At 42.6% G+C, this 16,225-nt stretch overlaps 1 protein-coding gene across 1 annotated transcript in view; it reads right to left on the bottom strand.

Moving 5' to 3' along the window:
• Positions 1–5,966, bottom strand: part of WDR6 (WD repeat domain 6) — a 13,910-nt gene extending 7,944 nt beyond the window's left edge. Inside the window, exons 1-3 of the mRNA XM_053720795.1 lie at positions 5,823–5,966; positions 3,527–3,661; positions 1–670 (exon numbers count right to left, since the gene is read on the bottom strand). The exon at positions 1–670 is cut by the window's left edge and continues 1,785 nt beyond it. Coding sequence (XP_053576770.1) covers positions 1–670; positions 3,527–3,599 — 743 coding nt within the window. The 5' untranslated portion in view covers positions 3,600–3,661; positions 5,823–5,966. The remainder of the gene's footprint in view (positions 671–3,526; positions 3,662–5,822) is intronic.
• Positions 5,967–16,225: the final 10,259 nt, after the last annotated feature.

Here is a 16,225-nt window from a genome sequence, read left to right as displayed (position 1 = left end):
AGCTCAAGAAGACACTGGGCATCAGAATTTAAGTCAACAAGGTCCCCTACACCCCAAACCCGAAGGCTCCGGTCATCAGAAGCTGAAGCCAGAACCCCTCTTTGTTTCTCATAGCAAATACTAAATATGACGCCATTGTGACCACTTATCCTTTTTCTGGGTTCTATCCTTCCTTCTTCATTTGTGTGGTCAGACACACTCCATATGACCAACTGATTGAATACTGTCCCTGACACCAGCACAAGCTTCTCCCAACTCTCTCCATAGAAGAGAGCAGAATATAAGATGCATTTTTCAGAGCAATGTACCTCCTTCAAAATCCTCCCATTTATATAATCAATGAGAGCTACAGAGTTGTGACCCAGTGCTACAGCAAGACAAGCGGCTGAGTGACCATCGTCACTAAGCCACTGAGTGTCCCAAATCCAGTCATGCAATTTATGGAGCTTAGAGATTTCAGACAATTTCACGTTCTTGTCACAGGTGTCAAAATGAAGAACAATCACTCCCTTACTGCCAAACACAGCTAAGAAGATACCTTTGGATATCAAAAAAGTGGAGTTGCACAGTTTTATCCCATGAATTGTGTATTGTCCCAACACATTCTGCCGATGTATCTGCGCATTGTTTCCGTGGATTAAACTATATATAGTCAGGTTGGGGCCTTCACCTGCAAGAAAAGAAAATAACTTTATTTATATTTACCAATTCTGTATAAAAAATGTATCTCAGAATGACATAAGTAATAGATCTGCAAATGGACCTTGTTCAGTTAAACTGACATTAAAGGGACAGTCTAGTCAAACTTAAACTTTCATGATTCAGATAGGGCATGTAATTGTAAACAACTTTCCAATTTACTTACTTTTATCATCAAATTTGCTTTGTTCCCTTGGTGGTATTTTTGAAAAGTTAAACCTAGGTTGGCTCAAACTGATTTTTAAAACCGTTGAAAACTGCCTCTTAGCTCAGAGCATTTTGAAAGTTTTTTCACAGTTAGACAGTGCTAGTTCATGTGCTTTATATAGATAAGTGTGCTCACTCCCGTGGAGTTATTTAGGAGTCTGCACTGATTTGGCTAAACTGCATGTCTGTCAAAATCACTGAGATAAGGGGGCAGTCTGCAGAAGCTTAGATACAAGGTAATCACAGAGGTAATATGTGTATTAATATAACTGTTGGTTATGCAAAACTGGGAAATGGGTAATAAAGGGATTATCTATCTTTTTAAACATTAAAAATTCTAGAGTAGACTGTCCTTTTAAACATTTCAGGTTGTAAAATAAAATACTTAAATATTCATATTAAAACAACTTTGCAAAATATAGTTTTATTGATTATTTTGTTCCCTTTTCCTATACATTTTACTCTGAACATAAAGAGTTTTCTTATTCTGAGAATTGACAGAGCACATGGACCTATCCCCGTCACATATATGTTCCTAATTCACTTCAGCAGAGATGATCTGATAAGGAACTGCAAACCAATGGCTATTTTGCTAACATAATGTCTGTGGCTACTAGTCCAGATTGGTTCCTCCAAAGAGCACAAGTGGTGAGTGACATTTGGTCATATAAAAACCAACTGCAGAAAACAAGGTGTTAATATGTTCTAAAAACCTTAACACTCTGCTGATATGTTAAACTACTGCAAGGCATCAAAAAAGTCTTCACTTACAAGGTGTTTCTGGTCCCTTTAATATGAGATAAGGAACATACATGAAAGTGCTCAGCATTTGTATGAAGAGTCTTCATATGTTCATATCAAAATAATGAACCATCTCAACCCATCAGCAACAGACGCAGCGGCCTGATAATGCACCGAGTAAGAGGTTTGTGGAAACTTGCACAACACACACACTATTGGTGAGATGGTTCCTGTCATGAAAAGCGTGACAGCGCGGTCATCATGTTACTTAATGTGTATGTAACGTGCGCGTTTATTGCCATATACAGGGGACACTAGATTACGGTTTGTCACATTAGAAAAGAATATACATATTTCCTTTGTGAACTGGATCTCACACTTTTGGCTCTAGAGCAATTACACTATTTGACCTCTTGTCTCCATTTCCATTTTCAGTAAAAGGGCATTATATTATCTTACTTTATTGATTATTATATCTTAAATGGGGTTTAGTAAAAAAAAAACGTTGCAATATAAATACTTTCATTATTTATTTTGCCCCTTTTTAATGTAAATTAGCTCAAAAAATTTGAGGATTCTCAGAACTTTAAATGCACCCTGCAGAATTATCAAGGCTAATCCTGCTACATACATTGCCTTTATCAGATAACAACTGCTTTATACTAACATAATGACTGCAGCTAACCTTGTCATCTGCAGCCCAAACTAGCTACTCAAATAAGGTAAATGCTGAGTGGAGTTTGGCTATTGCAAAAAAAAAAATAAAAAAAAATAGGATGTTAAAGGGGCAGTAAACCTAAACAATAATGTTATATAATTCTACACATCGTGCACAATTATATAAGATTAATTTAGTGCCAACTTTATACTTCAAAGTTTGAAAGATTTTTAATGCCAAAGCAGAAATTTGTAGAACGCTGCTCCTGGCTCTACTGAGCGGGTCTGGTCTTTTCAGAAGTGCGTCGCGGCACGCTTTCTAGTCACAGCCGGCCGGATCGTGCCATTAAACTCCATGTAGCCCGCTACCAGACCAGAGCGGGAGCGAGCTACGGTGAGTTTAATGGCGCAATTGGGCTGGCTGTGACTAAACAGCGTGCCGCGATGCACTTCTGAAAAGACCAGACCCGCTCAGTAGAGCCAGGAGCGGCGTTCTACAAATTTCTACTTTGGCATTAAAAATCTTTCAAATACTTTGAAGTATAAAGTTGGCACTAAATTAATCTTATAGTGTAGAATTATATAACATTATTGTTTAGGTTTACTGCACATTAACTTTTTTTTGAAAATGTTTAGACTTGGTGGTATGTTATTCTATTCCAACACACAGAAATGTCTTGTAATTTAAGGTACTTTCTGTCCCTTTAATCTGAAATTGTAATCCCTCATTAAAGGGACATACAACCAAAAAAGTTACTTTAAAGGGACATTAAAGTTCAGAAAGGACATGCTCTAATTGGTTCTAGCATGTAATGTGTGCACTACTGGCCACAGAATGATATGGGCCCCATTTATCAAATGTTGGACAGACAAGGTTTGCCTGACATTGCAGCGAGTGTAGAGCATCTGCTTCCTGCAGTTATCATTGTACAAGCCACATCTCCTGCTCTTGCACAACCAATCATGCAAGAGCATGGCTTATCAATCATGCAAGTTGGACCTGACTGGGATGATTTAACTCAGCCATCAATTGAGGTGACAGAGAGGTTAAGACCACTGCTTCTTAACTGGGTTGTGCAACTGACGCTGACGCTTAGCTCACCAGCTGTTTCCTGCTCAGGAACAGAAGTGCTCTGTGGCTCCCATCCATGACTTTATCTATGTGTTTAACCCATTTGTTCCCTCCCCCCCCGGGAATGTGAATAATACATCTTAAACCTACCAGCGAGCAGATGATCTCCAATAAATTCCAAAGCTGTAATTGGAGCAACCAGCAGCTCAGACTTCACTTCCATGATGTTAACTTGTCAGATGCTTCATAACACAGATCCACATGGCTGATTATTTCTCTCATCACCTGCATGAAACGTAACAATTTAGATGAAGCATGGTGCTGCTGTTAATGTGCAATGTAACACGACGCTGTACAAATAACGTATAATAATGTAACAGGATTGGCTGATTTCTCAGAGAAGACATCACAGTTATCCATATTTAGCCAATTAAGCTTCTAATTAAAAATCACTATTACCATCAGGGGTTATACGTTAATTAAAAAACAAAAACTGCCCCAGAGCCCCCCCAACATCAAATATTTCTACAACCAGAGACACAAATATTAGTGCATGTACTAGACATCTACTGATTTGTAATAGAATTCATTAATATAAGGAGAGCACAGCTGTTGGAAGGTCTCATACAGTGCAGCTCACAAAATGTACTTCCCCTCTCACTAAAATTTGTGGCACAGGTCATGTTGGTCTAGGGCAGTGATGGCAAACCGTGGCACTCCAGATGTTTCAGAGATACATTTCCCATGATGCTTAGAGACTCTGAAGTCCAGATGAGCATCATGGGAAATGCAGTTCTGAAACATCTGGAGTGCCTAGGGCAAAATACACATATATTACCTGGGTGTTATATATATATATATATATAGATAGATATATATAGATAGATATGGCTGCTTCACACAGAACTGAGCAGAATGTTATCAGGTCTAGGTGACATATGACCATTTAATTAAAGGATGACACCTCTTTCAAAATTGTGATGAGCGCTATGGGGGACAGAGGGGTTTGACCATTTAAGAGTAAAAATGACATCCGCAAATTTGATAGAACATGTAATTTTAACACTGGGGACACTGCAATGTTATGTGTTTAACCCTAGCAAAACTAAAGTACCACTTGGGAGCAGCAGAGAACTGATAGCCACAAGCAGAACCTGCTGCTAACCCAATCAGCAGCCCTATTTGCAAAGCTGTTGTGCGACTAGCGCTGCTGATTGGGTCAGTGGCTGTGTCTGCTCTTGACCAGCAGTTCTCTGTGGCTCCCAATGGGTTCATTTTGCTATGTTTTTAAATCATTTGCATTGCTGGGTCGCTAGTGTTAAAAGTACATGTGTGACGATCTAGAGCATATACTGTTATCACTATAATGGCCCTTTAAAATTAAAGACTGTCCCCCAGGAGAGACATATAGGAAGGAGATATATATATATATATACACTTATTTTTTAATGGGATATGAAACCACACAATGTTCTTTTGTAATTCAGACAGAACATACAATTTTATAAGTTTCCAATTTACATTCTATTGTCAAGTTTACTTTGTCCCGATGATATTCAGTGTTGAAGAGAAACCTAGTTAAAGGGACACTGAACCCAAATTTGTTCATTTGTAATTCTGAAAGAGCATGCAATTTTAATCAACTTTCTAATTTACTCCTATTATCAATTTATCTTCGTTCTCTTGCTATCTTTTTTTTTTTTTTTTTAAAAAGAAGGCATCTAAGCTTTATTTTGGTTTCAGTACTCTGGACAGCACTTTTTTATTGGTGGATGAATTTATCCACCAATCAGCAAGGACAACCCAGGTTGTTCAACAAAAATGGGCCGGCATCTAAACTTACATTCTTGCATTTCAAATAAAGATACCATGAGAATGAAGATAATTTGATAATAGGAGTAAAATCGAAATTTGATTGAAATTTCATGCTCAATCTGAATCACGGAATAAAATTTTTGAGTACAGTGTCCCTTTAAGCAACTGGAGCACTAAATGGTAGAAATAGTGCTGCCCTCTAGTGCTCTTGCAAAACAGCTGCCATATAGTGCACCAGACGTGTGCACGCTCCTGAGCTTACGTCCCTGCTTTTCAACAAGATACTAAAGGAACAAAGTCAAATTGATAATAAAAGTAAATTAGATCATTGTTTAATATCGCTGCTCTATCTGAGTCATGCAAGAACATGTTTAATGCCCCTTTAATACATATGATTTCATTGCATATGATCACAATGTGTCCTGCGTACTTATAGCAATAACGTCTCATTATCCGTGGAAAGTACATCACCCCATCTAGGGTCCCGTATAATACCGCACAGTCTGTTATAAGCTGTAAAGCGCTTGTGTTGTGCACTGCTGACCAGGCAGGGTGTGCTTTACAGCCCCAGTAACGTTCCGGGCAGAAAGGCCGCTCTGCCTTAATTCACTAACACAACGGTAGTTCTCACCTCTGCACACGTGCTTCCGCCAGGCTTAATCACAGCACACCTTGTAGTTCACTTCCGCCCGAACTCCGACCACCAATCAGCAATGTTTACATAACCCGCTTTCTGTACGCAGCGCAGTAGTGAACATTTCCGTCCAAATCCCACCCACCAATCAGAGCAAAGTGTTACGTAACCTTTTTTACTGTCGCTGCGCCAGATCCAGATGAACATTTCCGCCCAAACAATAACTGGCCATTGATTACATACGTTTCGTTTTTATACGCCGACTTGCCATTGGCTCTTCTGTTGCTAAGGCTATTAGAATACTGATTCCCGTTGCTAAGTAGCAGATACAACGCACCGTTACTAAGTAACAGATACAACGTGGAGCACACTATAACAAATTAACTAGACACGTTAATTTAAAGAAAATTATTTTAATATCAGATCCAACAACGTATTAATAGTGAAGCAAAACACAAATAATAAATCAAGTGCAAATAAATAATGTAGTAAGTGAAGTAACAGGCTCTGTAAACGAGGAAAACAAACACAATAGGAGATTATTAACCATTTGGTTGTCATAGAGCTAGACTTTGTAGGGTTGCCAGGTGTCCAGTATGCAGGCTCAGCTGTCTAATAAAATAGATACAAAAATACCAGAGTGTCTGCTAAATGTAAAGGGCCTCCCATGCCTCTGCATAACAACTATTGCTAAAAAAAAAAAAAAAGCTACACTGACTGTGCATGTTCTATTATGTGTGTTATATGCAGCCATGGTGGTATACAATCATTGCTGTGTATGTGCCCCTGTTAGTGTGTGTCACTGACAACCAAAGGGATACAATGACTGCTCAGTTGGGAAAATATACATGGTAGGATCAAAGGTGGAGGTCTAAGTTTGAGCTTGAGGGGCATTGTGTTATCCCCATCTACCACACAAAGCCAGTCACCTATAGGTGGTATTTTTATGGAGCACAGCTGGCAACCCTAGATCTTTGTATCTAGTTCCCCAAGAACACAAACCTTTATGTAAGAAGGAGAGAAAATACACAGCACATGATGAATGTGACACACACAAATGCTTGTGGGATATATTCTTCAATGTGATGAAACGAAGTCATTTTATTAAATAATGTTACAAGTTGTGCAAAATGACCAGATCAGTTAATAACCATGAACATGACCAGTGTTCATAAACTAATTAAGCCATGGAACACCTCCTATCTCCTCACCAGTACCCTGAAATGTCTCCTTCACAGGCAAAACGGAGTCTACAACTGTACGCCATAAACACGTTACTCCTGCAACACCATATGCCAGAAGCGCTAGTTCCTCCTGCCACTCTGTACGCCAGAAGCACAAGTTCCTCCTGCCACACTGTACGCCAGAAGCGCTAGTTCCTCCTGCCACACTGTACGCCAAAAGCGCTAGTTCCTCCTGCCACACTGTACGCCAGAAGCGCTAGTTCCTCCTGCCACACTGTACTCCAGAAGCGCAAGTTCCTCCTGCCACACTCTGTAGGCCAGAAGCGCTAGTTCCTCCTGCCACACCACTGTACGCCAGAAGCGCTAGTTCCTCCTGCCACACTCTGTACGCCAGAAGCGCAAGTTACTCCTGCAACACCATATGCCAGAAGCGCTAGTTCCTCCTGCCACTCTGTATGCCAGAAGCGCAAGTTCCTCCTGCCACACTGTACACCAGAAGCGCTAGTTCCTCCTGCCACACTCTGTAGGCCAGAAGCACAAGTTCCTCCTGCCACACTGTACACCAGAAGCGCTAGTTCCTCCTGCCACACTCTGTAGGCCAGAAGCACAAGTTCCTCCTGCCACACTGTACGCCAGAAGCGCTAGTTCCTCCTGCCACACTGTACACCAGAAGCGCTAGTTCCTCCTGCCACACTGTACACCAGAAGCGCTAGTTCCTCCTGCCACACTGTACACCAGAAGCGCTAGTTCCTCCTGCCACACTGTACGCCAGAAGCGCTAGTTCCTCCTGCCACACTGTACGCCAGAAGCGCTAGTTCCTCCTGCCACACTGTACGCCAGAAGCGCTAGTTCCTCCTGCCACACTGTACGCCAGAAGCGCTAGTTCCTCCTGCCACACTGTACGCCAGAAGCGCTAGTTCCTCCTGCCACACTGTACGCCAGAAGCGCTAGTTCCTCCTGCCACACTGTACACCAGAAGCGCTAGTTCCTCCTGCCACACCACTGTACGCCAGAAGCGCTAGTTCCTCCTGCCACACTCTGTACGCCAGAAGCGCAAGTTACTCCTGCAACACCATATGCCAGAAGCGCTAGTTCCTCCTGCCACTCTGTATGCCAGAAGCGCAAGTTCCTCTTGCCACACTGTACATTAGAAGCGCTAGTTCCTCCTGCCACACTCTGTAGGCCAGAAGCACAAGTTCCTCCTGCCACACTGTACGCCAGAAGCGCTAGTTCCTCCTGCCACACTCTGTAGGCCAGAAGCACAAGTTCCTCCTGCCACACTGTACACCAGAAGCGCTAGTTCCTCCTGCCACACTCTGTAGGCCAGAAGCACAAGTTCCTCCTGCCACACTGTACGCCAGAAGCGCTAGTTCCTCCTGCCACACTGTACACCAGAAGCGCTAGTTCCTCCTGCCACACTGTACGCCAGAAGCGCTAGTTCCTCCTGCCACACTGTACACCAGAAGCGCTAGTTCCTCCTGCCACACTCTGTAGGCCAGAAGCACAAGTTCCTCCTGCCACACTGTACGCCAGAAGCGCTAGTTCGTCCTGCCACACTCTGTAGGCCAGAAGCACAAGTTCCTCCTGCCACACTGTAGGCCAGAAGCACAAGTTCCTCCTGCCACACTGTACGCCAGAAGCGCTAGTTCGTCATGCCACACCACTGTACGCCAGAAGCGCAAGTTACTCCTGCCACACTCTGTACGCCAGAAGCGCAAGTTCCTCCTGCCACATTGTACACCAAAAGCGCTAGTTCCTCCTGCCACACCACTGTACGCCAGAAGCGCAAGTTACTCCTGCCACACTCTGTACGCCAGAAGCGCAAGTTCCTCCTGCCACATTGTACACCAAAAGCGATAGTTCCTCCTGCCACACTGTACGCCAGAAGCGCTAGTTCCTCCTGCCACACTGTACGCCAGAAGTGCTAGTTCCTCCTGCCACACTGTACGCCAGAAGCGCAAGTTCCTCCTGCCACACTGTACACAACAAGTGCAAGTTCCACCTGCCACACTGTACGCCAGAAGAGCAAGTTCCTGCTGCCACACTGTACACAACAAGTGCAAGTTCCACCTGCCACACTGTACGCCAGAAGAGCAAGTTTCTGCTGCCACACTGTACACAACAAGTGCAAGTTCCTGCTGCCACACTGTACACAACAAGTGCAAGTTCCTCCTGCCACACTGTACGCCAGAAGCGCTAGTTCCTCCTGCCACACTGTACGCCAGAAGCGCTAGTTCCTCCTGCCACACTGTACACCAGAAGCGCTAGTTCCTCCTGCCACACTGTACACCAGAAGCGCTAGTTCCTCCTGCCACACTGTACGCCAGAAGCGCTAGTTCCTCCTGCCACACTGTACGCCAGAAGCGCTAGTTCCTCCTGCCACACTGTACGCCAGTAGCGCTAGTTCCTCCTGCCACACTGTACTCCAGAAGCGCAAGTTCCTCCTGCCACACTCTGTAGGCCAGAAGCGCTAGTTCCTCCTGCCACACCACTGTACGCCAGAAGCGCTAGTTCCTCCTGCCACACTCTGTACGCCAGAAGCGCAAGTTACTCCTGCAACACCATATGCCAGAAGCGCTAGTTCCTCCTGCCACTCTGTATGCCAGAAGCGCAAGTTCCTCCTGCCACACTGTACACCAGAAGCGCTAGTTCCTCCTGCCACACTCTGTAGGCCAGAAGCACAAGTTCCTCCTGCCACACTGTACACCAGAAGCGCTAGTTCCTCCTGCCACACTCTGTAGGCCAGAAGCACAAGTTCCTCCTGCCACACTGTACGCCAGAAGCGCTAGTTCCTCCTGCCACACTGTACACCAGAAGCGCTAGTTCCTCCTGCCACACCACTGTACGCCAGAAGCGCTAGTTCCTCCTGCCACACTCTGTACGCCAGAAGCGCAAGTTACTCCTGCAACACCATATGCCAGAAGCGCTAGTTCCTCCTGCCACTCTGTATGCCAGAAGCGCAAGTTCCTCCTGCCACACTGTACATTAGAAGCGCTAGTTCCTCCTGCCACACTCTGTAGGCCAGAAGCACAAGTTCCTCCTGCCACACTGTACGCCAGAAGCGCTAGTTCCTCCTGCCACACTCTGTAGGCCAGAAGCACAAGTTCCTCCTGCCACACTGTACACCAGAAGCGCTAGTTATTCCTGCCACACTCTGTAGGCCAGAAGCACAAGTTCCTCCTGCCACACTGTACGCCAGAAGCGCTAGTTCCTCCTGCCACACTGTACACCAGAAGCGCTAGTTCCTCCTGCCACACTGTACGCCAGAAGCGCTAGTTCCTCCTGCCACACTGTACACCAGAAGCGCTAGTTCCTCCTGCCACACTCTGTAGGCCAGAAGCACAAGTTCCTCCTGCCACACTGTACGCCAGAAGCGCTAGTTCGTCCTGCCACACTCTGTAGGCCAGAAGCACAAGTTCCTCCTGCCACACTGTAGGCCAGAAGCACAAGTTCCTCCTGCCACACTGTACGCCAGAAGCGCTAGTTCGTCATGCCACACCACTGTACGCCAGAAGCGCAAGTTACTCCTGCCACACTCTGTACGCCAGAAGCGCAAGTTCCTCCTGCCACATTGTACACCAAAAGCGCTAGTTCCTCCTGCCACACCACTGTACGCCAGAAGCGCAAGTTACTCCTGCCACACTCTGTACGCCAGAAGCGCAAGTTCCTCCTGCCACATTGTACACCAAAAGCGATAGTTCCTCCTGCCACACTGTACGCCAGAAGCGCTAGTTCCTCCTGCCACACTGTACGCCAGAAGTGCTAGTTCCTCCTGCCACACTGTACGCCAGAAGCGCAAGTTCCTCCTGCCACACTGTACACAACAAGTGCAAGTTCCACCTGCCACACTGTACGCCAGAAGAGCAAGTTCCTGCTGCCACACTGTACACAACAAGTGCAAGTTCCACCTGCCACACTGTACGCCAGAAGAGCAAGTTTCTGCTGCCACACTGTACACAACAAGTGCAAGTTCCTGCTGCCACACTGTACACAACAAGTGCAAGTTCCTGCTGCCACACTGTACACAACAAGTGCAAGTTCCTCCTGCCACACTGTACGCCAGAAGCGCTAGTTCCTCCTACCACACTGTACGCCAGAAGCGCTAGTTCCTCCTGCCACACTGTACGCCAGAAGCGCAAGTTCCTCCTGCCACACTGTACACAACAAGTGCAAGTTCCACCTGCCACACTGTACGCCAGAAGAGCAAGTTCCTGCTGCCACACTGTACACAACAAGTGCAAGTTCCTGCTGCCACACTGTACACAACAAGTGCAAGTTCCTGCTGCCACACTGTACGCCAAAAGCGCTAGTTCCTCCTGCCACACTGTACGCCAGAAGCGCAAGTTCCTCCTGCCACACTGTACACAACAAGTGCAAGTTCCACCTGCCACACTGTACGCCAGAAGCGCAAGTTCCTGCTGCCACACTGTACACCAGAAGCGCAAGTTCCTGCTGCCACACTGTACACCAGAAGCGCAGTGCATTCAGTCAGTACAGGCATAGAGCCAACAGGGTCAGATTTGTTCAGTGTCAGGAGAACTGTTGCTTCAGGCATATGGGAAGGATAGTAAATACAGGAGTAATTTGTAGAAGCTCCTTTACAGAAAGGGTGATTGATTCATGGAATAAACTTCCACAAGAGGTAGTAATGGCAAACACTGTGGGGGCCTTTAAGAATGCCTGGGACATGCATAAGGCCATCCTACAAACTAATTAATGCCTGGGATAAGCAAAAGCTATACTATGTATTAATTAATTCCTGGGATAAACATAAGGCTATCCTACGTACTAATTAATGCCTGGGATAAACATAAGGCTATCCTACAAACTAATTAATGCCTGGGATAAGCATAAGGCTATCCTACAAACTAATTAATGCCTGCGATAAAAATAAGGCTATCCTACGTACTAATTAATGCCTGGGATAAGCATAAGGCTATACTATAAACTAATTAATGCCTGGGATAAACATAAGGCTATCCTACAAACTAATTAATGCCTGGGATAAACATAAGGCTATCCTACAAACTAATTAATGCCTGGGATAAGCATAAGGCTATACTACAAACTAATTAATGCCTGGGATAAACATAAGGCTATCCTACAAACTAATTAATGCCTGGGATAAGCATAAGGCTATCCTACAAACTAATTAATGCCTGGGATAAACATAAGGCTATCCTATGTACTAATTAATGCCTGGGATAAGCAAAAGCTATACTATGTATTAATTAATTCCTGGGATAAACATAAGGCTATCCTACGTACTAATTAATGCCTGGGATAAACATAAGGCTATCCTACAAACTAATTAATGCCTGGGATAAGCATAAGGCTATCCTACAAACTAATTAATGCCTGGGATAAACATAAGGCTATCCTACGTACTAATTAATGCCTGGGATAAGCATAAGGCTATACTATAAACTAATTAATGCCTGGGATAAACATAAGGCTATCCTACAAACTAATTAATGCCTGGGATAAACAAAAGGCTATCCTACAAACTAATTAATGCCTGGGATAAGCATAAGGCTATACTACAAACTAATTAATGCCTGGGATAAACATAAGGCTATCTTACAAACTAATTAATGCCTGGGATAAGCATAAGGCTATACTATGAACTAGATAGGTTATACTTTTAGGAAATATTGGTTAGACTTCTTGGGCCTGTGGTTCTTAATGGCCATCAACAAATCTATATTTCTATATCAATATACATAAAGTTGTGGGAAGACATCACTTTAGTGAGAGGGATGATCAGTGCTGGAGGGGGGTTTACTCCTAATTGGTCCCAAAGCCCCCGTTATAGCCCCTTCTACTATTTTTCTAGGATCATCTGCTGGTTGTCCAGTATTCTTGCAGACAACTGGCAGCCATGGTGGAGCACTCAAGTCACACAAAACAAAGCAGTAGGGTTCCAAGGCCCTGAGAGATCTGGATGTACGTTCCCATTCCCCATGACTATTCTAAATAAAGATGCCCTACACTGTAAGGAGACAACAGCATGGGTAAGGTGGTTTTCTGCCATGTTCTGATTCATTTAGCACAAGTGTATAGGGCTGCAAAGTGAATATATATCCAGACTCATTTAGTTCACAAGCAAATGGCCAGCCAGGACAATGTTTATTTAGTTTTATTGTTTATTAGCAACCCTGTAATAGGTAGGATTGCAGAAACATATTCATACAATGCTGCCTCCTATTGGCAGCAAAGTGATTAGCAGCTTAACCCTATGTGTGATTTTGGGTTAAACAATCCACATTTTAAAGTAAAAATTGTGAGCGCAGTGCTGGTGAATAAACATCCTTTTGTCTTTCTATTTAAAACACATTATCTGTTACACAGACATAAATAATAAATAACAAGTGTAAAACAAATAACTTCAAAACAAGAAAACACAAACAAAAAATCCATTAGATATAACAAAATGTAAACAAATACCAGCAAAACAATACAAAGAAAACACACTTGATGACTATAATTTCATTTTGCATAATTGCTCAGTCTACTGACTGTATACTCACCCTCCAAACTGTGTGATATATATAAAGCTTTAAGACATTGCTGCTGATATAGATTTTGTAGGAGAGTGATTTACTAGCTTATCATGATAGGAAACAAGGGCTGACGTATATGCAAAGCTCTGCACTGTGTTTAAAGAAAACAAACTGTACTGATATATTGCTCAATATAACTCACTACATGATACGGCTAAGGCTGTTATATGATGGCCCTACTCTGGGATTTCCTCCGTATCATTTTTTTTTTGTTTTAACTCCATGCTACCTCCTACTCTGGGAATTCCTTTGTATCATTTTTCCCCAGTGAGTTCTTATCTATAGTTTACATAAGCTAACAACCATGTTTGGTATTGGTGTCTGGGGATAGCTAGCAAGTGTCCTGATGAAGTAATTGGATTGGTAGTGTTTAGATACACCGCACACCCAATAATCAGAGACAATGTCACATGAGAAATACGTGAAAAACACAGTAGGAAGTAAATTTAGTCCTTGTGTAAAAACGCAGTGAGTTAAGTATATAAATAATATCTGAGAACTGGGGCTAAGTCAAAATGACTAAGCACCAATTACCCATTCTTGCTAATGCAGGGAAATTCTGTCCTTTTGTGGCTCTCTAGGGAAAAAGCTTGTTGATGGATAATAATGTCATTTCTTTAAACAATTCAGAGACTACTAGACACTTCACATAATAAAGGATAAATGATCTCAGGGAATATTTTACCATCATAACAAGCTAGTTGGTTTCCCTTTGCAATATGACATGATTAACAGTTTGCCTGCAAATAAAAAGGCATTTTGAAGATTGAGTATAATACGTTACGTAAATCTTTGCATCTCACTAAAAGAAGTTCAGACGTGCAATACACATGTGGACATAACCACTAAAACATACGTTTGTACGTGTTACGATTTATATAATGCAAACAAGAGACACCATTGCATTAGCATTGCAACAAAAAGAGAGCTCGTTAATGCAGCAAACAATTATAAATTAAATAGGTATGCAGATTTCATGACAAAATGTAAAACCAAATTATACACTGGATGTCTCTGCAAGGTGTATAAAGTCTTCTTTGGTGAAAAAAAACCCAAACTCTCATTTGCACATTATGTTCCACTTCTGCTACTGCACATGACCCCAGGGTACTCACATAATTATCAGTCTGATCTGCTCCTATACATTTACATTCTCAAGTCCCAATTTCAGCAGCTGATTAAACCTCTGGATTTTGATAAACAGCATTAAATGCTTACCTGGGAAAATCAGTTTACATTACATCTACTAGCTTGTTTTTCTGAAATGTAATTGTGTCATCTTGTTCATTCTATGATAAACATCTGTACCATCCCTCTGTTACTCTTGTAATAGATAATATCTATAAATATGATGTACAAAATATATGTTAGACATGCAAAAGTGCAATCGTTTAACCCCATCTGTGCTGCAGCAGCACTGCTGGTAACATTCAAGTAATATTGCACGTGATTTCGCAGCAGCATCCACTCAAAGTGGATCAATCTAGGACTACATTTATGAACTGTACCCCATTATTTAGGTATTTTGCCGTTTTGTATTATTTTATATATAAATGTTTTTAACACTGAAGATATGAGGAGCTGATCCTATAAACATAAATCTGGTTTCCTCTAACAGTAACAGCCAGACGCAACACAACACATTTTTTTAAGAGCAACTACTCTGCTTAATATGTGGCCTGAACAGCAGCAAATGATCTTTATTTTTAAAAAAAATATTATATGTCTGCGCTACCATTTGCTGCAGGAAAAAGCTATATAATTACCAAAAATAATAAAGTCTGCAGAAACATTAATGATTTATGAGTTCAGATGAGTTCTCTGCAAGAAAATGTCCCTATTTTGTTCCCTTCCTAAATTTATAATCCAGCTTCGTCTTTTAATTATTGTACTCTTCAATTTTATACCTAACTATCTCACATCATGGGGCTGTGTAATATGTTGCTGGTTTATAAATAAATGATAATAAATAAATTTAATGTATTAATCTATGAAATTTCTAGTTATACAGCGTTGATCGTGAAGTCTATATAAACAACATTCTTTAAACTTAGATAAATCTGTTTTGCTTTTTGTAATTTTTTTTCTTAGTACGTTCCGGCCTCACAGAGCGCTGTCATTACTTTTCTTCAGAATAACAAGTGATAATTACAGTAACTATGACACTCATAGATTAACTCATTAACCCCTGTAAATGTGTAAACACACTCTGAGCAAGTTCCCTACTCCTGTTTACGTATGTTGTAGATTTTTCAAACATAAAATTAATTTTGGAACTATAAAGTGCTTGTTTACAACATATTGTGTACGCTCACAATTATTATTTCCCCATATAAATGGGTCCTTGCACATAAGGGCCTCGATCCGATATACAGCGTCGCCCACAGAAGCCGGCGATGCCAAAATTTGCGAGGGTTTGGTATCCTATATACGGCGTAACCTAGAAGTTACGCTCGTATATTTCTGCCTTCGCCCGTAGTTTTTTGGGCCATAGAAAGGTATACCAAACCCGCGCAGCTTGGTATCCAATATACTGCGTAAGGACTTACGTGGGGAAAATGGAGAAATCTTACTCCATTTTCACCTCGCCACAAAATGCAGCCATAGTAAGCCTTACGCTGTCTATTGGAGCCCCGTAACTCCCGAAACTACC

The sequence above is a fragment of the Bombina bombina genome, chromosome 7 (assembly GCF_027579735.1).
Source record: "Bombina bombina isolate aBomBom1 chromosome 7, aBomBom1.pri, whole genome shotgun sequence".
Classification (NCBI taxonomy): Eukaryota; Metazoa; Chordata; class Amphibia; order Anura; family Bombinatoridae; genus Bombina; species Bombina bombina.
The sequence above is the reverse complement of the archived record's forward strand: the minus strand, read 5'-3'. Positions and strand labels throughout refer to the sequence as shown.